This window comes from Castor canadensis, chromosome 1, assembly GCF_047511655.1.
Source record: "Castor canadensis chromosome 1, mCasCan1.hap1v2, whole genome shotgun sequence".
Taxonomy (NCBI): Eukaryota; Metazoa; Chordata; class Mammalia; order Rodentia; family Castoridae; genus Castor; species Castor canadensis.
Window position 1 is genome coordinate 139598638 of NC_133386.1, and position 22649 is coordinate 139621286.

Below are 22649 nucleotides of genomic sequence, written 5' to 3' on the forward strand. Positions count from 1 at the left end.
AAATTTATGGTTAGGTATATTTTATTACAGCAAAAAAAAATAATAATTGAAAAATGAAAGAATTTGAGAAAACACCTGTAAACAATCCCCTGACATGGAGTACTTACAGAAATTGAGGACAGGCGGTCCTTGTGTCAAGCAAAGAATGAGTGGCCAAGGTAGGAGATGACCTGAGGAGGCTGTGCTCCCCACCATGCTGGCAAACCTGGGGGAGAGGAGCTCCAGGATTGCACAGCCCAATCCCTGAGGGCCTGGGCTGGTAAAAGGACATGCCTTCTCCTGGTTTTTTCTGGGATCTCAGACTCCCCATCTGCAGGACCTGCCAAGGTTCTGGCGTAGAAGGCTGGGGCATGGAGAGTGGCTCAGTTCATCCCTCGGGAGAGCCAGGAGAGCCAGCAGAGCCGCAGAGGCAGAAGGGGTTTCTATTCATTTCCTGGTTCTGAGTGTCCGGTTATCCCACCGCCCGAGGGAAGCCGTTGGCAGGCGGCCGGCTGAGACTACCTGGTTTTCCTGAAGAAGAAAAGGGCCTCCGGAGGAGACCGGTGACTTCCAGAACCTGACATCCATCACACACACACACACACACACACACACACACACACACACACACACGCACACACACACACACCCCAACTGTGCCCAGAGGTCACACCCTGCTGGAGGAGGACCGAGTTGCTGAAGAGAGGCTGGGCCTTGGAGGTGCAGGCTCCTGTGGCCTTCGAGACAAGTCAGCGTAGAGGCCTGGTGACCTCTCCTCTCAGCCCGGTGAGGGGACGCCCCGCCGCGCCTCCAGAAGGCCTGGGCCCGCTGTGCTCCAGCTCTCCCGAGGCTCTCTCCGCCCTTAGCCTCTGATCTTCCGCTCGTCTGTCCCTGGCCTTGTCGCTCTGTGAATGTCCCTCTGAATATGTCTGTCTCACTATGCCTGTCCCTGTTTTGTCTCAGCCCTCTCCCGCGCTCATCACAACCCTTAATGCCGTCCATGTCTCCATCTGCATGCCTGCCTTTCTCTATCTCCCTCATATCCTTGTCTCCTTCTCTGTGTCTACCTTGCCCCCATCTCCACCCCCGCCTTTCTCTTGTACACGTTTCGTCCTTGTCTGCATCTGTATACCTGTATCCCTCTTGTCCCCCATCTCCATCACGGTTTCTATCCCTTTCTCTCCTTGTTTGCGCCGCTGACTCCTCTCTGTACCCACGCCCCCTCCCCGTCCCAGTCCCAGGCTCCGTCCTTGTCCTCATCCCCCCTCCAGGGCAGCCTCTGCTGTCCCCGCCGGGATGGGACCTCACTGGGGGCGGGGCTGAGGGGCCGGATCGGAATAACTCGGTTATCAAGACAAATTGAATTAACTTCTTCACACCAGCGCCGCGGGGCCTGCCTCCCCTCGTTTCCGCAGGGCCGCAGGTGGGGAGGCCCGGGAAAGAGGTCGGGACCCTCCGGCTTGGCACGATGTGTAGGGACTGAAGGTCTGGGCCAATTGGGACAGGATGGGAACTCGGGATGGGGTCCCGCGCAGCCCCGCCCTGTACCTCGGAAGCCCTAAGAGGGCGGCAGGGACTCTTTGGGTTGGGGGTCCGGGGTGTCTGGGGGCGGGGTCTAGGCCGTCCAGGCCCCGCCCCCTGAAGCTCGCCCCGCCCCGCCCCCTCCGCGGGGTCCTGCGCGTTAAAAGGCGCGCGGGCTGGCGGGGCTGCACTTGCGTTACACCCGGGCAGAGTGCGGCCGCGACGGGGCGGGCGGACTGTCAGGCGCTCAGAGCCGGTCTCGGGTACTCCGCGCCTGGCGCTCGAACCTCCATCCCGACCTCCGTCCGGCCCGGGACCCCGACCCCAACCCGGCCCAGCCCGGCCCCCGCCCCCGCCCCCCGGGCCGATGGACTACTCCTACCTCAATTCGTACGACTCGTGCGTGGCGGCCATGGAAGCGTCCGCCTACGGCGACTTCGGCGCCTGCAGCCAGCCTGGCGGCTTCCAATACAGCCCCTTGCGGCCTGCCTTCCCCGCAGCGGGGCCGCCTTGCCCCGCGCTCGGCTCCTCCAACTGCGCGCTTGGCGCCCTACGCGACCACCAGCCCGCGCCCTACTCGGCAGGTGAGCGCAGTCCCGACCCAACCCTCCCTCCAAATCCTGCGGGACCCCAGTGCCTTGCCCTACTCTGCAAATGAATGCGATTACCTTATGACCGTCCCCATCCCTGCCCTGGCCAGACCCTCTAACGCCCTGTGAGACCCTCCAGTATACGAGGTTTCTAGACAGGAATGAGCCGCACCCTCATGCCCCTCCCGTTCCTCTTTCTCGCTGCCAAATCTATATCCTGGGCTCTTTGGGTCAAGGAAACAGACACGGGTTCAGACCTGGGCCCCTAAGGCCTTTGCCTCCCCACCTGCAGACTAACCACCAAACCTCTCCATCACCTGTATCTTTGGACCAGGCTCCCAGCTCAGTCCAAGCAGACCCCCTTTTCTTATCACCCCCTTTCCCACATGATGCACGACCCCCTAAGCAAGGATCTTTGCTGCAGCCGAGCTGGTCAGATGGGAACCTTCCTAGAGCCCCAGGCCCCTCCCCTGCCCTGTCGTGGGCCCAAATCTTTCTGCACCGCCAAAACCAGTTACCATAGCCACAGAAATGGGGCCTGGGTCACTAAGTCACTTTAATTTTCGCCCCCAGACTCTCCCAGCTAGAGCCCTGCAGAACCCAGAAGCAGCTCCTGCACCCCCAAGCGCTTTGATCCAAGTCCCTGTCAGAATCCTCAACCTCACTGAGCCTCTCAGACATCCTCATCCCTTCAGTTACCCTGCCCCACCCCATCTCCTTCCCCAATAGAAGACTGGGACTGGTCGGGAGCTAAGTACCTGAATTTGGGTAAATGAGAACCCGGGAGATGTGGCCAGAGACTAGAACAAGGATGGGGAGATTGACTGCCCTGGATGAGAATGGGGACTGGGGAGATGGGAACAGGAAACAGGAAGATAGGCTCCCAAGAAATGAGACTCTGAGACTGTGGGGATAGGGATACAGTACAGTGAGATGGGAACACAAATGGGAAAGTTGGGGACCCCAAGATAAATGGGAACACGGGACTGAAAGATGGAGATAAGAACCAGGTGATGGGGACAGGAATTATAGGAGGCAGGGACCCAAAGAGATTGGAAACAGCAATGAGGGAGACAGAGATAGGAATGCGGTATTTGGAGAAATGAATTAGGGGAGATGGGAACCTGGAAAGATGATGGGACGAAGATGGAGATTAGGGATCCCCAAGAAAACATGGAATCCTAAACCAGGGTGAGACAGGAATGCAGAGACAGTGTCTGTCTATAGGGCAGTGAAGTTTAGGATGGAGTATAGGAGGAGAGTGAGAGGGAGAGGTGGGATGAGATTTAGGGGAGAAGGGACACAGAGAAGGTGTCTGGGGGAGGGGAAGAGAAGAAAGACAAAAAAGAGGAACTTGAGTAGGAAGAATTAGGAAGAATTAAGAACCTTTCTCAATGGGCACAAAGAAAAGAGTGGCCCACACGGGGAAAGTTAAAGAGAGATTGACATGGAAGAAGATGAGGAAGAGGGGAGGGGGACACCTGGAGGAGAATGGGGACTAGGGATATGAGGCAAAGCTGAGAAAATGAGGCCCCCAGAGGAGAGAGATGGGTTGTAGGGCACAGAGGGGACCAAAGCTGTGTACAGACACAACTGAGAAGTGGTGGCAGGGCTGAAGTAGATTCCTTGTACTGATGACACCTGGCAGACATCCAGGGCTAGTGTGGACAGTGAAGGACCTGAAGTCAGGCAGGCGGATGGAGAGACCCTTGTGTGGACACACTGATAACCCCAAGGGAAGGGAGGTAGTGGAACGGCAGGGATGAAGAGAGGAGGAGGGAACAGGGCGCCGGACCAGGGACAAGTCGAGGGACTTGGCTGGAGGATCGGATTCTGGTTTCCTGGTTTCAGGCCCCTGTGGAACCCCAAGTCTTCCTGATCCCAGTCAGCCTTTTACCCTTGCAGTTTCCATCGTCCTGTAGGGACGGACGCTTGGCGGGAGGCCATGAGGAACAAACCTAGGGGAGGAGGGAACCCAATTCCCTCAGCAGTCTGAGCTCGGCTTCTCACGTGCCCCCACCTTCATTGCCCTTGCCCCCCACCCCGGCACACGCCCACAGTGCCCTACAAGTTCTTCCCAGAGCCGTCTGGTCTGCACGAGAAGCGCAAGCAGCGGCGCATCCGCACCACGTTCACGAGCGCACAGCTCAAGGAACTGGAGCGCGTCTTCGCGGAGACCCACTACCCGGACATTTACACGCGGGAGGAACTGGCGCTCAAGATTGACCTCACTGAGGCTCGCGTGCAGGTGCGTATGTGCTTGTGTGTGTATGTGCTTGTGTGTGTGCGCACCCGCGTGGAGAGGGTACGGGAAGTTAGACATCAGGGGCCCAGGGACAGACAGCTGCAGCCTGGAAACAAGGATCTAGGGCCAGTGACCACGGCACAGTCCCGGTGCGGTTGGGCAGTCAGTAAGGCAGCAGGGTCAGGACTTGGAGGCTCTTGGGAGACACAGGCTGCTTAGTTCCCAGTTGTCTCTCCCTTCGATTTCCCCCGTCTCCCTCCTAGAGCCGGAGATTCAGAATTTTACTTGAGAAGCCGGAGGTGAGCCAGTGGGTAGAGGGGGAGCCCGCGGAGGAGTGGGGTCGGGCCAGTCAGCACTTCCAGGTACCAAGCGCTCCAGCTGTGACACCCCCTAGCCCGAGAAGCCTTAAGCTTGGGGGCGGTGCCCAGCCAGAGAGCCGGCCCATCTCGGGTAGTTGTTTAACTGGCCGGTTTTGACCGGAGGCCTGGAAAAAAAGGTTTCCCTAACGTCCCCCAGTCCGCTCTTCACGGCCCTGGGACGCTCCAGGATCAATGCCCCAGCTTCCCAAAAAAGAAATTGAGGAGCAGAGCAGAGGGTGAGGAGCGCTCTCAGAAGACTGGGAGGCAGCGGGCGGGGTCCATGGATGAGCAGATCCTAAGGTCAAAACCCTAAGGACCTACCTGGAGGAAAGGGTGAGTGGGGACAAGAGATCGGAGGCGGAACCCGCCGAGTGGTGGAGGACCGAGGGGCCAACACTCCGAATGCGGTGGACCTCTAGGACTGTTAATGATCCAGGCCGATGCTTTCCGAATCGAGGTTTCACCCCAGGGGCTGCGACCCGGGGCTGACCTTGTTCGTTCTCCGACCTTTGTCCGAGCTGACTGGCCCCTGTGCCCACAGGTCTGGTTCCAGAACCGCCGGGCCAAGTTCCGCAAACAAGAGCGCGCGGCCAGCGCCAAGGGTGCGGCGGGTGCTACAGGCGCCAAAAAGGGCGAGGCGCGCTGCTCGTCCGAGGACGACGACTCCAAGGAGTCCACGTGCAGCCCCACACCCGACAGCACCGCATCGCTGCCGCCGCCGCCCGCGCCCAGCCTGGCCAGCCCGCGCCTGAGTCCCAGCCCGCTGCCCGCCGCGCTGGGCTCCGGGCCTGGGCCCGGGCCGGGGCCACAGCCGCTCAAAGGGGCATTGTGGGCCGGTGTGGCGGGCGGTGGGGGCGGCGGGCCGGGTGCAGGCGCGGCGGAGCTACTTAAGGCCTGGCAGCCGGCAGAGCCTGGGCCCGGGCCTTTCTCGGGAGTTCTGTCCTCCTTTCACAGGAAGCCCGGCCCCGCCCTGAAGACCAATCTCTTCTAGCCGCCGGCCTCCGGAGGCTCCGAGCCTGCCCCCAGAGACACCCGTGCCCCTGCAGGACCTGACAGCCCCCCCCATCCCGGCCGTCTGCCTGGAAACCCCCCACCTGTCCCCCTCCCCACGGTGTCTGATCCCTAGGTGTGCCATCCCCGGTGTTGGAAACCAAGTCACAGCCAGTCGTCCTCATCCACCCGCACCCAGAAGAGAACAGCACTTTTCACCAGGAACCCCTCCAGGAGAGCTGAGAGCCCCTTAGAGGTTGGCTTTCTTTGGAGCCAGGATCAAATAATGTCTTTAACACAGTGCTCAAACCTGAGGGTCCAAAAGGAGAAGCACCACTGCAGCTAGCTGGGTCACTCACTCCTAACCTCAATGACCATGAGTGCCCACGTCCCCACACCTATATCCCACCCTCATTGACCCCCACACCATGCAAAGGCTGGCATAATCAGCGGCCTGAAGGGCCCACCACTCATTACTAAGAGTTCCCCCCATCCCTAGACCAGAGGGTGAACTTGTTAGAGGGGGAGGCACTGCCCTGGGAAGGGGATAGAGAGGTTTTTCCTTTTCCTTGTTTTGTTTTCTTTGAAAAACTTGTAATTTATTAAGGTGATTTTGCTCTATCCAAATAAAACTTAATTTATTGAAGACATCGAACCCTTCTGAGTGTCCAGGATGGGAATAGACTGCTTGCAAGAATCCTGTCCCCGGCTGTGGTTGCGACCAACGAGGAAATGTCCCCCTCTACGGTTGCCGCACATCCCCAGCACAGGGCGGCATGGACCAGGAGACAGAACTGAGCAAACTGGCACCTCATTGTCCGAAGTCCTGTCCCTCACTGACCCCAATAATATTAAGGTGCCCTCCCTTCCCAAACCCACACACACACACAAAAAAACTTAAATTAACCCCAGCCCAATCCTGGGGCTCTTCCTTCATTTCCGGTCAGATGCCGCTCCCTCCTCCCACATAGCAGTTGGGAAGGAGTCCTAGAGGACCTCTTCTTCCATGGTTTAGGCCTGAGGGAGGGCAGCAGAAACAGCGGAGCTGGTGGCCCAGATTGTACCCCGAGTGGAGAGGTTCGCACCAGGCTACTGAACAGCCCCAGGCCTAAAAAGTGGGGAGGCAGGATGTACTGATTAGGGCATTCCAAATAATTGGGCAGTAGGGAACGAAGATCCCCAATAAATAGGCAGAGATGGACTGCCCCTCGCCCCTCCTAACTTTTCAACCGGGACTCCGCTGGACCTTCACAGAGGGGAGGAAGCACTGAATTTGCAGCTTCGTGGAGCCTCTGCGATCACTTGCTGAGCTGCAGGGTGTCCAGAAGGAGGCGCTTGTGAGCCGGGTCCTGCACCCCCGCCTCCTCCAGGTCCTCCTCGGTGATATCACTGTGGGAGCGAGAGGCTTGGAGATGAACTAGAAGGTCTAGAAGGTCCAGAAAAGCCCATAGCCCCGTCCTGAGGCCAGATACCCACCCTATCCACCTCCGGCCCCGCCCCCACCTGAGAAACTCCAGGTCGTCCCAGCCATTGTGCACCAGGCCCTCCTCATAGCGCTCCAAGCCGATGGCCCGCAGCCAGGCACCCATGCCCGCCTCGCCCAGCCCGCTGGCCCGCCCGCCCTGCGGGCACGGAGCCTGAAGGGAATAGGGGATGTTAGCGGAGCACTGAGCACAAAAACACCAACAAACCGTCACATTCTACCCTTGCTCTGGGGGGATAGGTGGCAAGGAAGGAAGAGTAGGACTGATTCATGTGTCCTCTAAGCCACCAGTGTGCAGCTCAGGGCAGAGGGAACACCACTGGATGAAGTGGGCAATTGCCCCCACCCCAGTACACACAGTCAGCTAGCCCTGGTCCACATACCTCCTCTGCCAGGTCTTCCTGGATGCTTTCTCTGATCCGGGGTGGAGGGAAGCTGAGGGGCCGGCCATAGTCAGAGGGCAGTCCTCGGGGTGGCTGCAGCTCCAGGGGGCTTGGAAGTAGTGCTGAGCGTCCAGGCCCAGCAGAAGCATAATCCACCTCACTGAGTGTTTTCGCCATCTGTAGTACTGAGCAAGACCGGTCATCCCCACTTGCTACCTCCCCAAGGAAAGTGCCGGCAGGTGAAGAGCCTGGGGGTAACGGAGGCCGTGGATGGACCTTGGGAGGCGGTGGGCCACGTGTCTCAACTCCACTACGGCCCCGGACCACTGGCACTGACAAAGGATCCAGGCTGGGGGGCAGGCAAATAGCAGAGTCTGGCAGTGGTGGGGGTGGGAAATCTGGAGGGGGCAGTGTGCCCCCAGAGTCCTCATCTGATGAGCTCCCCTCTCCCACACGAGGGGGCCGCTGGCGTCCAAGCTGTGGAGCAGGCACTGTGATGGCCACTTTGTTCTTGGTGGCAGGTGGGACAGGGGCCCTGGCAGGCGAGGGTGGCTCCAGGGGGAGCAGCTGGTGTGGGACTCCTTCAAGGACATAGTAGGCAGGGTTATTGAAGCTGTTCTTGGGTGGAGGAGATGCCACCCCTTCCGGCTCAGGAGCCCCCTCTGGCTTCAACCTGGTTTGGGAACAGAATAATTAAGTCAAGATTCAGAAACTGAAGGTGAAGGTAACAGATGCAGGGGAGAGAACCGAGTGAGGTAAGGCAGACTTGCACGTGACCGTGAGTACATCGCTTGTCCTTCTCACCCTCTCTAAAGTTGAGGCATCGATGCTGAAGGCATAATCCTAGACTCCCTGGCCTCACTTGCTCAGATTCTCAAATTTTCACGACTTTGTAACTGTGAGTCCTGAGCTCAAATGGATGAAAGCAGAGGCACCAAAAGGCAGGAAGATAAAGGCCACTGATGAGAGACAGCAGAGCTTTGGAAAGCCTCCCAAAGCATCTGAGGTCTAGCTGCTGCAGAATCTTACTCAAGGTTTGGCTTTTTACTCAAGCTTGAGGACAGAACCAAGATAAATGAGAACAGAGGAAGCTGAGTGAAAAAGCATCACTACCTAGGAGTTTTTATTTAAGTTCAAGAGACAACTGGAAAGCATTACAAAGCAAGCCTGGCTTTTCCAGAGTTTGAATCACAGAACACTAGTTCTACAGGACATAATAGTTATTATGTGGGAAAGAAGTTTCCTGGTCCATTAAGTTTGAGAAACTATATTTACTGGCATTGAAAAGAAATTTCCTCTCTGTTCACATACTTGGAGCTTGTACACTGGAAAGATTTAAGAAAGAACCTAGCAAGAAGCAAGTCCCAAACTCTTTTGACCACAAACCCATGGAGCCTTTTATATAGCAGAGCCCCACAGCATGTATCCCGGGAAATCCTGTGCTGAGCCTGCACCTTCTACAAACAGAGGGTTCAAACAGGGTCTGCTTACCTACAGGCAGCTGTTCTAGAACCAATTTTGTTTGAGACAGAGTCTTGCTATGTAGTCCAGGCTAGCCTCAAACTTGTGATCCTTCTGGCTCTGCCTCCCAGTGCTGGAATCACAGGCATGCACCACATGCCCAGCTCTAGAATCAACTTCTACATCCACTTTTTAAGACAGAATTGGGAGGAAAGGCTGAGTGTGCTCACTGACTCAAGAGTCGCACCTAAGGGAGTCCTGGCTGGCCAGTTGCCACAGGGTGGCAAAGTACTTAAATAGCAAACAATCGAGCGGAGTGGGTGGTAACGGAGGGGGTGGGGGTGGGGGGGGAAATGACCCAAGTATTGTATGCACATATGAATAATAAAAATTAAAAAAAAATAGCAAACAATCCCTAGACTGGCCCTGAGAGCCAAACACAGTGATGGACAGAGTGGGGGGAAGGGATGACAGGTTGCTCCTCTCACCTGGGATTCAAGGGCTCCTCCCGGAGAGCTGCTCGGGGTGGAGCTGGAGGCCTCCCAGTTGGTGGTGGTTTCTCTGGCTCTTCAAACAACTTGGACAGTGGACAAGAGGCCTCTGTAGAGGCTGGTTTGCGGTTCCCTGATCTGCCATGGTGCACAGGAGAGGGGAAATGAAGTAGGGATGACCAGGAGCCCCCAGGCACCCCTTCGTGTGACTTCCAACACAGCAGTAGCTCACCTGCCCTCATGGCTGCCTCGGGACACAGAGGGGGCTTTGCCCTTTGCTCCCTCATCCTTATCAATGCTGATCCACTCTGGGGAGCAGAGAGAAGGGAGACTCAAGAGACAACCTGAGGTCCTGGATCCCAGAGATATCCACTGAGCCTGCCAGCCCCTTCCCAACTATTCCTCAGGGCATGTCCACTCCCAGCTACCCTTGTTGAACCTCCCAGTATCCTGGGATCCAACATGCTGTCCACCCTTGGTCTTTCCCCTCCTCCACCTATCCACACCACCCTATCCCATGCCCATACCCTCCCAATGGAGCCCCCACCATAGAGCCGCTCACGGGTGCCCAGACGCTCGGTGGGCACCCGCACCTTCATGGAACCACGGATGTTGCCAGTCTCCTCCCCACGATGCGACAGGAAGGTCAGGAACTGCTGGGCTGTGCTGCCAATCATGGATTTGAGCGCAACCACGCACTCCCCTAAGGGGCAGATGCAACACACCAGCAAATTGCCAAACTATTTTAGGTCTTTGCCTAGTTTCTTGTACCCTTAGGCACCTCTTGCTCCTCACCATAGGATTCATAGCCGTCCATAGACTTGACTGTGAGCAGGAGGTGTTGGTCCTGCAGGTATTCGATATCAGCCAGAATTGGCTTGAGCTTGGGAACGAGAGAGGTCCAGTGAGGAATGAAGTCCCAACCACACCTTGTGCCCCTCTCACATGCCGTCCCTGCCACCTCTCATCCCGCCTCAGGTTGGCCACATTCATTCACTTTAAGGCAAAGTTCCCAAACCCTTAATGTGTAAGACACAGCTTTGCATGGGCCTGCACAGCACTTAATAGCTCTATAATTAATTTTTTTGTGTTCTCAATACAGGACTTGATATTTGGCAATGGCTCAATCAGCATTTATTATTATTATTATTTTGTTGCTACTGGGGTTTGAAGAAGGCGGGGCTTCGCCCTTGCTAGGCAGGTTCTCTACCACTTGAGCCATGTCCCCAGTCCTTTTTGCTTTGGTTATTTTTGAAATAGGGGCTTACATTTATGCTGGGGCCATCTGAACTCCAATCCTATTTCCCATGGAGCTAGAATGACAGGTACATGCCACCACACCCAGCTTTTATTAGTTGAGATGGGGGTCTCAAGAACTTTTTGCCCAGGCTGACCTCAAATTGCAATTCTCCCGATCTCTACCTCCTGAGTGCCTATGATTTCAGGTTTGAGCCACTGTACCTAACTAAGAAATATTTATTGAACAAATGAACAAATTGCAATTTGATTCCATACTTCCTAAATATTCTTATCTTGTTGGTTCATATGTATGAGCACTGCACACACACACACCCTGCCAGGCCCAATTTTCCTCCAGGTAGGCCCCCCAGTGTTCCCTGCCTCGCCATTCTCTGTGTCCCCTCACCCTCCAGCCTGGGCCCTGCCTACAGCCTCACCGTGGGCAGCTGGCGGGAGGACCACTGCACTTTGAGGAAGTTGATGTTGTCACTGCTCTGGGCATCATTCTCAAAGCTCTTCTTATATTCTGGGATGAGGGTGAGGGACATCCAATTGAGAACACCTCCCAACTTCCCTTTTCCCCAGATTGAGGGCTGACTATTCCGGGAGCCTCTAGCCTCCCACCCTCCCTTGACCCACAACCAACCCTGGGCCCCCTCTGACCCTCCAAACAGGTAGAATAGAATTCAATGAAGAACTTGGTGCGGCTGGCTGTCTTCACAATGGCCTCAATGCTCTCAAACTCAATGTAGGCCTGGTCTGAAGTCTTTGAGAGCCCTGAGGAGCAAGGAAAGAATTGCAAGCAGAAGGTTTGAGAGGGCCTAAAAGGATCCCAGAGGAATGGGACAGAAAGACTGAGCCTGGAACAGGAAATCAGTAGCCCTGGCAGGACAGAAGACAAGGCTAAGAGGGGCCTCCCAATCCTAAACCACTAATAGGGAGACCCCCCCAAAGCCCAGGTCCTAGATCAGGACAGAAAGACAACCCAAGGATGAAAGATCCAGTCAGGGGAGGCTGGGGATGAGAATGCCTGTAGGCTTGCCTGCCAACAATATGCTACACCTCCAGACACACATGTAGCCCCAGGCAGGTATGTTACACTCAAACATATGCACAGCCACTTGTGGGCTCACACCTCTCACAATGACCTAGGTGCACAGATACCCTCACATACCACATATTCCAAAATACTTCTGCACTCAGATCACACAGACCTATGTACATCCCTTCCACCCTGTGCCCACCCAAATGTATGCCATATCTACAACCACATCCAGAATAGTCACCTTTCTTGGAGATGAACTGAGAAGTAACTCCAACCTCAAATGTCCCAAATACAGGGGAATGGTCACTAGTAACGATGTCATCAGTGCAACCTGGGCAGAGGGGTCAGGGATAAGACTCAGGGGAAATATCCCTACTCTCTGTTCCCCTTCCCAAAGGAAGAAAGAGGAAGGACAGTGACCACCCAGCATCTTCCCCCCACCCTGCTGGGGAGGCTCTGACCATAGGAATTGCAGATGATGTGGGTCTCTGGGTAGGATTTCCATAGAATTCGGTCACACCATGAGGGCACATTGGTCCGGACCTGGGGCAGGAGGGAGCAGAGGCCAGAGCTGACAGCTGGGAATTTCTCAGCATGGACCCAGCACTGACAAGGTCCCATACTTCTGTTAACACCAGGTCCCAGCAACCACTTACCCCCTTGGAGCCCCACAACACCCAGGGGCATCCAGAAGGCCTCAGGGAGACCACATAAGCTGGAGTTATAACTGCAGAGGCCCAAAGCTGTGACATCCCCACAAAACACACGCACGTCCTAGATTCACTGCAGGCCTGGGCTTCCCTCAAAGCCCACTCCATTTTTTCCACTCACCCCAGTTGGCTTCTGTTTATGCCAAGCATACGTATCCCGGGAGCCCCGCTCATAGCGGTAAGTGGGTGGGAAGGAGATCTCCTCCTCACCTAAGGAGAGCAGGGGATACGTGTGGGACTCAAGGCCACAAAGACCCAGGAACACCAGGGTCCTCAGAGACCACCTTCCAGCCCCACTCACTGAATCGAAGGAAGACCTTATGCTTTTCCCGCTCCAGGTTGAGCTGATCCACCCTGAGCAGAGGCTCAAACTCCTTCCTGCTGATGTAGTTCAGGATCTCCTGCAGTGCAGGATGCAGAGGCTGGAGGGGTACCTCTAGAGCAGACCCAGGGTGACAGCCCTTCTGGCCTCCACCCTCCCTACAGGCAACCACAGGGCCCTGCTTGCACCTGGATATCCATGTCCAAGCGGTAGTTGAGGTCTCCAAACCAGAAGAGGTGAGTGAAACGCAGAGAGATGTCAAAGGCACTGAGTTGCCGATCACCCAATGAGAGCAGACGCAGGATGTCCAGGTAGTTCTGGTTCCGCCTACAATGGGGAGTTGGCAGCAGGTCCCCAAGTCAGGAGAGAGGATGATCATAAAGGTAAAAAAAAAAATCTCTGGAGTCAGGGATGGGGCAGAGATCAGGGTTCAGAGACAGGGAGGAGCTGAGGACAAGGTTCCCCAGCTCAGGAGGAACAAAATCAGGAGTAGAGAAGAGAGGTGTTGAATTGGGAAAGGTAGCAGAAGAGTCTCTAGGTTCAGGGATGTTTAGGGTCAAAGACTGGGCCATGGGAGAGGGAGCCCATCCCAAGTGAAAGCTGCTCCTCACCGGGCAGTCTTCTCATTTCCCGAGGTAAGATGGCAATTCACAAAGCCAAAAGAGGTGCCATTGAACATGAAGGAGACACCCACAGCTCCCTTGTTCCCTGTCAGGTCAAGAGAAAGAGGAAGGCCTGGGTCACCCACAAAGGGCCCTAACTCTTCCTTCTGTCCCCTCAAAGCAGTAAGAAGAGGACCCAGATATCATGAGGCAGACAGGCCCCTGAAGACCCATCCACACCTTTCCTGGGGTTCCTCCTAGGGCACACAAGGTCTATCTGGATAGCCTGCATCTGTCTGTCTGTGAGCAGAGCCCCTGACAATCACAGGGACTCTCAAGGATACAGCTGAAAGGCTCTGTAGATTCTGAAGAGGAGCCCTGGACTGCAAATCAGGAGACTTAGGCACTATGCCTGGCTCTTATTTGCTGTGTAAGTTGAATGACTTGCTTTGACAAGTCACTCAACGACTCTGGTTTGAGTTTTATCATCTGTGAAATGGAGATAACTATCCTAGCCTTGCCTTCCTGATAGGGCTGGAAGAGATTTTTTTTCTTTTATTCTGGCTAGAAGAGATTTAAAATGAGAATACATTGTACAAAGTTCAAAATACCCTCTGTATGGGCCACCAAAAAATGGGGCGACCTTGGGCTGGAAAGGAGGCAGGAGGCATGGACAAAGGGAGCCCGCCATGCTCAGAAACCTGCTTCCCCTGCTCACCTAAGGTGTTGGCAATGCCAGTCTTCACACTGGACGTACTGACATGGCTGATTCGGTTCTCATGCTCTGGCTTGACCAGCACAGCCACCTTGATGTTCCACAGCGACTGCATGGCAATCTGTGTAGAGGGTCTGAGGTTACACTTGCCTTGGGCTGGGGCCCCTGTCCACATTCTCCCTGCCCTGTCATCTAGAGTGTTTTGTTAGTCACAGGATGGAAGGCCTGCTGCTCCTTCTTCTGAGGAACCAGAGAGGAACAGGTCCACCAGAGGCATGAAGCACTCAGGTTAGAGCCCTCAAAGGAAATGCCAGGAAACAGAGGGAAAGTCAGCCTGGCAGCGTTCCCCAGGGTCAGCCAGAAAGTCAAGCAGGAAAGTCTGCTCTGTGAGAACAGGCACTAGGTAGTTACTCCCCCCCTCACCGGGCGGTAATCCAGATCTGTAAGCTCCTTGAGGCCCCCACGAAGCAGGTCCAGCCACTCTCGGTCACCCACTGAGTTCTCCTGGGTCCCAAAGACATAGATGTCATGGGGTATGGTCACTGTGACCTCATCCAGGGCCTTCCCCAGACCCTTTGATGTGAACCAAGATGTCACGTTTTTTGGAGGCGGCACACTTCCTGGAGGTGGAGGGGATGAGGCAGGGGTAAGGGGGTTAGGCCCCTGCCCTGGGACCAGCCCCCTGACCCAACCCAGACCCAGCCTAGGCCTGACCCATGTTCCAGGTGCCTATGAAGACAGAGATCATGTCGGGCTCGTCCTGCTTGGAGTGTTTGTTCTTCATAAGCTGCAGCAGTTGGCAGAAGGCCTCCCGTTTCTGGGGGGACAGCAGCAAGTGAGGGACAAGGAAGCAACCAGAGGCCCCCCTCCACAGGAACACCCTGCTAGATGAGAGGGTCATGCCTGAGGTTCCCCACTATACACCCACTACTGAGACATATTACAGGTACTCAGTGAATCTACTCTCAGGCCATTCTCTCCTGATGCCCTCTACTCTGCCCTCTCAAGCCTATCCCTGCCAGGAAGGATGACAGACCCACACCACATGCTCCCTCTCTTCCTCATCCGGGGATCCCAGCAGCCCCCAGCACCCTGGTCCAGCCTGCCGCTCACCCTGGCACTGACAAAGATGAAGTCCTTGCGCTGGGTCCGGTCCTTCTCCTTTTCAAACACAACACCCAGCTTATTCTGGACACGCTGGGACTTAATGAGCTGGCGGACTAGGGGATGGAGGACATGTCACATGAGCCTGTGCCCCCAGGCTGAAGTTTACCCTCCCCACCTCTCCCAGGTCTGGCCCTGTCTCACTGCGGTCATGCGTGAAGGTTGTCCAGTCCTCCTGGGAGTCCCGTTGTCTCCGCAGCAGAACCAGCCTCCCACCCTCTACATCCACGCTCAGCGTGAACTTCTGTGACTTTCCAATCTTAGTCAGGTCACCCAGTGTCACATCAAGCTTCACCTGCAGGTCAGAGAGGGGAGGACTGTTGGCAAAACCTGGGGGCAGCAGCACCCCCTTCACCTCCAGCTGTCCTTTGATGCATGAGGCCCCACCTGCCATGTACCTCAAAGGCTTGCACGGGGATAGTCTTGGCCTTGCGTGTAGAAGGCTGCAGAGGGGCTGGGGGTGCTGTAGAGCTCATGTCCTGCAGAGCCTTTAGGGCCTGCAGGTGGTAAGGGCAGGGTGAGGTGAGGGGACATGCTGAGGGCTGGGGTGGGGAGGGGCACAGCTGATGTCAGGGTCAACGCTAAATTGTGGCTTCAGGTTGAGATCAGGTCAATGATTGCAGGGGGTGGGGTGGAGGAGAGTCAGTCCACCTTCTTTTGGATTCCTGATAGGAAGTCCTTTAGCACTGACAGCTTTAGCACCAGGCTCTCCAGTTCCTGCTCCCCAGTCTGTGGTGGGCTCTGTGGTGAGGAAGAATAAGGCTGACACATGTGGCCCCCCACAAGCAGAAGCCCACACCCTGCTCCCGACTGTTCCCCACCTCCCACACTACAATCTCACCTGCTGTTGCAAAAGACGGGTCACCATGGGCGAGCTCTGCTGGTCAAACACCTTGGACAGGATCTCCAGGCCTGACAGGACCTTGTCCACCTCGCTAGGGGAGACACCAGGTCAGACTCCCACCCTGACCTAAGTCCAAGGAATGGGGTGCAAGGTGTGGCACTTCCACCTTGAGCATGAGGCACCAGGGCTCAGGGAAAGAAGCGAGGAGGCAGTGGCTGGCTCATTACTCAGGATTGGAGGCCAGAGAGTGGTATGTGGGGTCGGCTGTCATCAGTACCTGTGCAGCCTCCGGCATGAGGTGGCGAGGGTACGGGTGAGGTGGGGCAGGTTGCTGGCTCCACTCCGCACAGCCTCCAGGTCCAGTCCATAGCTGCCCTTCAGATACTCGTGTGAGACGGTGCTCAGCCCATTAGGAGTGCTTCATAGAGAGGTTAAGAATCAGTGGAAATCCCACCAACCCTGTCCCAGCACCCCTACATGTCCCTATAGGACACAGTATGGGTAGCAATCAGAGTTGTGATGGGGCAGGACATCTGAAGTAGAGGATATTCCAGAGGGGTGGAGTGGGGCTCAGAAGTTGCCTCCACCTCTTTTGGGGAAACAGTTCACAAAGGAGAAAGGGACTTCCTGCTCAGTAAGGGTTCTTGGCAGGGGGAGTCTTACCTCTCAGCAGCTGGAGTTGTAGGAGTCTCAGGGCATGGCAGGGGGCTACTAGGACCAATGGGGGCAGAAATGCTGGTGGATCCAGAGCGCGGGGGCAACGGGGGCTTCTCGTCCTCCACATCTGTGGACGGGGGTTAACAGGGCACATACTCAGTGGTATGTGGCAGGGACTGTCAAGGACTTTCATGGAAAAGGGGGATAAAGAGAGGGGGTAATATGGTTGGGGAAAAGGGGGGCTTCAGGGGAAGTGGGGATGAGAAGAGGGGATGGGAAGAAGCAGGCAGAGTCAGGAGACAGGGCAGGGAGGGCACACCAGGCAGTACCTGAGGCATCACGGTCATCAGGTGGGTCAGACTCTCTCTCCCCCTCTACGGGCAGCAGTAGGGCACACACTAGGCCCTGGTTGGGTTGGGCATACAGGCCAATGAGCTCACCCAGCGTCTGGAAGCGGCGCACAGGCACGCCCTGTGAGGTCTGTGAGCCAGCAAGGACAGGAGAAGTGTCAGCCCATAGGTCCCTAGGCTTGAGACTGGATCAAGGTCATGGGTCAGGGGTCTAAGCTCCTACCTGCACAGCCAGGAAGTCTTCTCCATCAGGCAGAATGCGGTATGTATGCACATGTTTTTGATACCTGATGGCAAAGCAGGGGTCAGAACCTGTCACCCCACGCTGGGGTCTAAGTGCCAAAGCAGCCCCTACTCCTGCTACCAGGCCCAGTTCCCCAGATCCCTCAGCTTGGTTGCCCTAAAACCATTTATTTGCCCAGGCTACACAGGGTTAATGATGCAGCCAGTCAACTTCCACCTCCCTAGTGTTGCCAAATAGCAGGAATGACCAGAACTATTCCCCATGCCTAGACGTACATAGACTCCACTAGGGCCAGGGAAGCAACAGGCAGCTCTTTTGTGGCTTCCACAGCTGTCTAAACAGCCCCTCTGGGCTATGGTACCAGTCTGGCCCCTCTGACAGAGTAAGACTCCTCAGAGCCTGGTTAGCCTGTTTGCATGCACGAGCAATGTGCTAGCACACGTGTAAGCCTCTGTCTGTGTTTATGTTGGTGTCTAGCTCTATTGGACCTGGGTGTGTCTGGGCAGTTTGGCCATCAACCTAGGACTTTACCCTCTTCCCCAGACACTAGGAAACTGGAATGACCCAAGAGGGCCCCCTATGGGAGACCCAGACTCTAGGAACCCCAAGCCAAGGAGCGGCAAAAAAGGGGGCTAACAGATGGCAGTGGCAGCTGAGCAGGTGACAGCTGAGCCAGGCACATACTTTGTGGGGAATGGAAGGCTCACTCTGCCTCCACACCTCAGAGAGGCCCCCAGGCCTGTGTGTGCTGGGCAGAGGGAGTGCTGGCCCCAGAGAAGACCAATCACCACTGGGTCATCCCTTCTGAAGTTCCCCTCCATCAGAGGCTCCCTGGCTGCTTGTGCTAGGTGTGGACTGTGGGCCTGTGTTTATAACAATAACAGCATCCCATTAACTGAATCCTGGCTCTGTGTCACGTCAGGTACTCAGCATCCTACATATTTAATTCTTTTGTTTGTTTGTTTGCGTACCAGGATTTTGAACTCAGGGCTTCATGCTCCCGAGTTAAGTGCTACACCCCCAAGCCTTTTAGGCTTTATTTTTGGGATAGGGTGTCACATTTTTGCCTTGGATCTGAATCCTCCTACCTATGGCCTCTCACGTAACTGAAACCACAGGCACATGCTTCCATGCCTGGCTTGTTGGTTAAAACAGGGTCTCACTAACATTTTGCCCAGGCTGACCTTGAGTCTGGCTCAATCCTCCTGATCTCCACCTTCCAAGTAACTGGGATTACAGGCATGAGCCACCACGTGGAGTCCCTAACTCTCACATTTTGAAGCAGATATTATCTCTATTCTCCAGATGAGGAAACTGAGGCCCCCCAATAGAAAAAGCGACTTTCCCAAGGTCACAGAGCAAATAAAAGGGAGAGAACTGGGACTTAAAAGCAGGGCAGAAGTCTGTCAGGGCAGGGGTGTGCCCTGAATGTTATTCCAGTCCATGCAGTGTGTATATAGGTAAACAAGTGTGTATTTGTTTGTGAAGCCTAAGAAATCCCCCACTTCTGTTCCCTACCCTCAGGCTTCTGAGATGAAGGGAAGTCACACTCAACTGGCAAAGCTGAATTCCCAAAACAATAGGCAAACCCCTTACCCCACCCCTGCCTCCCCCAAGCAGTAGAGCCAGGATTCTCTCCCTACTGGGACAATAATGTTCCTCACTGAGATAAGGGGCCCAGCTGTCCCCCTCCCACTCAACAGCTGACCCAGCACCTGCCTCCTTCCTCTCCCTAGATAGGGGGTACACTTCAGAGGGGGCGGGGAGGTGTAACTCCTAGGATATTCATGGCCCTAGGCTATTCTACTTTGTTCTCCTGGTACTGAGCCTTTGACTTGAGGCAAAAGCTGAGAGTGACAAGACTGCTCCCTGACTCAGCAGGTCAACTGCCTAGACCAGAGTTCTCAACTGCTGCAGAACTAACATGACTAACATGACTAACACTTGCACAGAAGAATCTTTAGTGGTTGGGGCCTGCCTTAGGCACTGTCAGTGTTCAGCAGCATCTCTGGCTTCTACCCACTAGATGCTGAAAGCTCCATCCCAGTTGTGACAACCAAAGATGTTTCTGTAGTCTAGTCCAATGCACCCCCAAACATGTCAGGAGAGCAGAGGAGGAAAGAAGGGACAAAGAGACAGGGGCTTGGGAGGGTGTTTCACAGTGTTAAGGAAGAAAGCAGATCTAAACAGATCAGCCCCCACAGCTTCCCATTCCAAAGACGCACAGAGGCCCACTCAGTGTCAGACTGTGGCATACAGGCCAGGGAGAACACTGCAAAACTGAAAGTACAAATTCACTCCACATCACTGCCATGCACAGCTGACAGGGCCAGCCACACTGAGGGCTCAGGGCTCCAGCCAGAGCCAGGGTACACTCATTCACTGGTTCATGAGTGAGTTCATAAGTCCCATACAGCCTTACCCTGCTGTCTCCCCAAGCCTTCCTCTCAACGCCAACCCCCCACCACAGCCCCAGCCATACACAGCCAGCCAGACCCCTAAGGAAGCTGCTGGGCATCCTCACACACCTTGTCAGTTCTTCTTGCCCCCCCTCACATGCTCAGCCTACACACAGGGTGGAACATGCATTCTCACTCTATGCCTCTTCTACCTGGGGATCCTAGACGGATCTGCAACACTGCCGGCATTTTTGCCCATCACCTGGACCCCAGAACTCCGCACCAAGACCCCCAGAATGTGCCTCCAGACACACAGCAGTAAGTGCTGCTCCCCCCTCCTTCTTCAGTCTCAGGTTAAAGTCAAGGCCCCCACTCTGTGGGTGGGACTGGCGTCCTACGGCCCCAGTCACCTGCCCCGCCCCCACACCTGGAACACACCGGGCCGCCCCTCCTCCCCCCCCAGTTCCCACCCTGCTCCACTCACAGGACGCAGAGTGCGAAGGCCCCCGCCACGCTCTCACTGTCTCGGACCAGGAAGCTACCATCGCGGCCGGCCCGGGCCAGCAGCTCCTCCGCGGCAGCACGGCTCAGGTCTCGGTGGTACCAGGTGGGGGCCGGGCTGCCCAGAGCGCCCCCGGGCCCAGCGGCCCCCGGCGCCCCGCACGCCGAGGCCATGGCCCGTGCAGGACTCAGCTCAGCCGGTACCTGCCGTCCCCCGCCATCCACCCCGGGAAGCTCCGGGCCGAGACTGGGGCCGTGCCCGGGTCCCGGGCCTGAGGATCCGCAGATCAGACGGAGCCGGGGATCGGGACTCCTCGCTCCGCCGCGCAGGCCGCCTGGTTCGCCGCGCAGCCGCCGCCGCCAGCAGCGCCGGCCTCAACTTGAAGAGAAAGAAAAGTTTGTTCAGAGGCGGCGGGGGAGGGGCGGGAGCGCAGCGCCGAGCCGGACGGCCGCCCCCTCCCCCTCCAGTCGGCCCACGGCCCGGGCCGCCCCTGCCCCCACCTCTCCTCCCAGGGACCATGCCCCCACAGTCCCGCAGGACCCGGGCCTCCCAAATCCCACGGTGATCCTGCCCCCCACCCCGAAGAGATCCAGTCTCCAAGTCCCGACTTAAGTCAAGACCCCATCCTGCGTCCCGACACTTCAGAATCCCGGCACCCCTAGAACATTCGCGCTGAGATGACCCTTAGTCCCCATATAAGTCTGAATCCACCCCAAAGCTTTTCCATTCGGCGTCCTTACAGCCTTGCAGGATCGGGGATCTTAAAAAGGAAAGATCCAGGATGAGTTCTCCCCCATCACCTCCCCCGTGATGTAAGCGAGAAAGACCCTCAACTCTCCTGAAACCCAATCCCCCTAAGGTCTGATTTCACCCGGTCCGTCCCCCGACAAATCTCGCGGGGATCTCCTTCATAGGGATCCGACGCCCACACACCCGCAGACGAGGTCCAGTGTCCTCGAGCTTCACGCACTGTCCCCTGCAGGCCCCCACCCCCCGCCCCGGCCAAGTTCCCTGGCACCACTCCCCACAACCGCAGGCCGGGGCCTTGAGGGGACCCGCAGTCGGAGACGAGAGGACCCCCTTGGCCATGTAGGAGAAAGTTCCTTCAACCTCCCGGCTCCCGGGCCCTCTGCAGAGCCACGGCCGCAGCGTGCAGTCCCCACCTCCGGGGCCGCTCCGGTGCCTCCTTGCTAGGAGAAGCGGCTCTGGACTCCCGGCGGCCACTTAAGATGGCCATCCGCCGCCGCCGCCGCCACCGCCACCGCCGCCGCGCACCCCCTGCGCCTTCCGCCCCGCCCGCCGTCCCGCCCCGCCTCCGCGGCTCTCCCGGGAGCGGGGGGCAGCACCGCGCCCAGCCTCACCCGGTCCGGGTCCGGGTCCCGAGCTGTTCACCCGCCCAGTGACCTCGGGCAAGTCCCTGCACCTCCCAGAGCCTCGGCTTCCCGCTCTGTACAATGGGGAGAATGTTAGGAGGGCGCACTCTATGGGACTCTGCTTGTAAAGCGCTCGGCACAGGGTCTGGCACCCGGCGGGCGCGCCCGTACGGCGGCTATTTTTATTATTAATTAAGGAGTAACGAGGGTGACAGCTGTGTAAACTGTAAAGCGCGACTGCGGAACGAACGGGTATTATTAGCACCGCCCCCGCCCCAGCTACTCCCTCCAAGTCAACAAACTTGCGCCTCGGCGGGCCAGACGCAGCTCCGGGAGCTCCCCACACCGGGGACGCACGGACCTCCCACCCACCTCCCGAGCGGAAGGGGGACGCTGCCACCAGAAAGGGGGCGGCACCCTTACCCGGGTCTGGCCCGCCCCTTCCCAAAAAAAGACCTAGCCGGTGGCTGCGTCTCTCGGGAGTTCTCTTCCTGCCCCGCCCCTCCGCCCCCTAGCTCCTTAAAGGCGCAGGCCTCCAAGCTGGGGGGCCCCCCCCCACTGTTGCCTACTCCTGGGCGGCTGGGAGAGCATCCCTTTAACCTAGCAAAGAACTTTCACTTTGCTAAATTGAACCTGTTGACAGAGCCCGGATCAGTCCTGAGAAGTTTCCTGTATTTCAAACTTGCATTGGGTTAACCCAGCTGGAACAAAGCCGGGAACGTGGAGGGGAGCCCTCTGGGGCCTCCTAGACTAGATAAATTCAATAACAAATATCCGCTACCTACCAATCCGTGTCTCCAGATTCTGCCAGGAACCCAATCTGTGCCCAACTTCCCCCATCAGACACCTTTTGGTATGAAGGAGGTGTCGGGGGTGGGGGTGGGGGTGGGGGGCGGGGGCACGCTGGTGTGAGGGAGAGAGACTTGGACTAGGAGTTGGCGCACCTGGGCCCAGTCCCAGCTGGGCCGCCCACTCCGGACT

At 56.7% G+C, this 22649-nt stretch overlaps 2 protein-coding genes across 5 annotated transcripts; one reads left to right on the forward strand and one right to left on the reverse strand.

The window, feature by feature from the left end:
* The first annotated feature begins 1867 nt into the window (after positions 1-1867).
* On the forward strand, positions 1868-6330 carry Phox2a (paired like homeobox 2A). 3 transcript variants are annotated; one of them, XM_074083865.1, is made up of 3 exons: positions 1868-2084; positions 4151-4342; positions 5213-6330. In XM_074083865.1, exons 1-3 carry the CDS (start codon positions 1868-1870, stop codon positions 5683-5685), a joined length of 882 nt encoding a protein of 293 aa, XP_073939966.1. In that variant the 3' UTR covers positions 5686-6330. The 3 variants fall into 3 exon arrangements, with proteins under 3 accessions (XP_073939966.1, XP_073939960.1, XP_020029597.1); XM_074083859.1 differs by having other exon boundaries at positions 4151-4338; positions 5152-6330; XM_020174008.2 differs by having other exon boundaries at positions 4151-4338; positions 5236-6330.
* Positions 6306-21930, reverse strand: Inppl1 (inositol polyphosphate phosphatase like 1). 2 transcript variants are annotated; one of them, XM_020174016.2, is made up of 29 exons: positions 21657-21930; positions 20278-20673; positions 17374-17437; positions 17130-17280; positions 16807-16927; positions 16421-16561; positions 16141-16234; positions 15951-16040; positions 15698-15796; positions 15444-15594; positions 15249-15355; positions 14850-14952; positions 14559-14755; positions 14139-14256; positions 13430-13526; positions 13007-13145; positions 12798-12897; positions 12618-12706; positions 12248-12329; positions 12028-12117; positions 11405-11518; positions 11179-11267; positions 10298-10385; positions 10050-10205; positions 9735-9810; positions 9500-9640; positions 7551-8223; positions 7188-7321; positions 6306-7073 (listed from the first exon to the last, which is right to left on the reverse strand). In XM_020174016.2, exons 2-29 carry the CDS (start codon positions 20466-20468, stop codon positions 6983-6985), a joined length of 3786 nt encoding a protein of 1261 aa, XP_020029605.1. In that variant the 5' UTR covers positions 20469-20673; positions 21657-21930; the 3' UTR covers positions 6306-6982. The 2 variants fall into 2 exon arrangements, with proteins under 2 accessions (XP_020029605.1, XP_020029606.1); XM_020174017.2 differs by lacking the exon at positions 21657-21930 and adding an exon at positions 21459-21570.
* Between the last annotated feature and the right edge of the window lie 719 nt (positions 21931-22649).

Excerpts from the sequence above, each read along its gene's own strand:
- Phox2a (XM_074083859.1), top strand. The coding sequence starts at position 1,868 with ATGGACTACTCCTACCTCAATTCGTACGACTCGTGCGTGGCGGCCATG. Across the intron at positions 2,085-4,150 it reads GCCCGCGCCCTACTCGGCAG|TGCCCTACAAGTTCTTCCCA; the intron begins GTGAGCGCAGTC and ends ACACGCCCACAG. Across the intron at positions 4,339-5,151 it reads TCACTGAGGCTCGCGTGCAG|GTTTCACCCCAGGGGCTGCG; the intron begins GTGCGTATGTGC and ends TTCCGAATCGAG.
- Inppl1 (XM_020174016.2), bottom strand. The coding sequence starts at position 20,468 with ATGGCCTCGGCGTGCGGGGCGCCGGGGGCCGCTGGGCCCGGGGGCGCT. Across the intron at positions 9,811-10,049 it reads CACCCGTGAGCGGCTCTATG|AGTGGATCAGCATTGATAAG; the intron begins GTGGGGGCTCCA and ends TCTGCTCCCCAG. Across the intron at positions 7,322-7,550 it reads AGGAAGACCTGGCAGAGGAG|GCTCCGTGCCCGCAGGGCGG; the intron begins GTATGTGGACCA and ends TATTCCCTTCAG.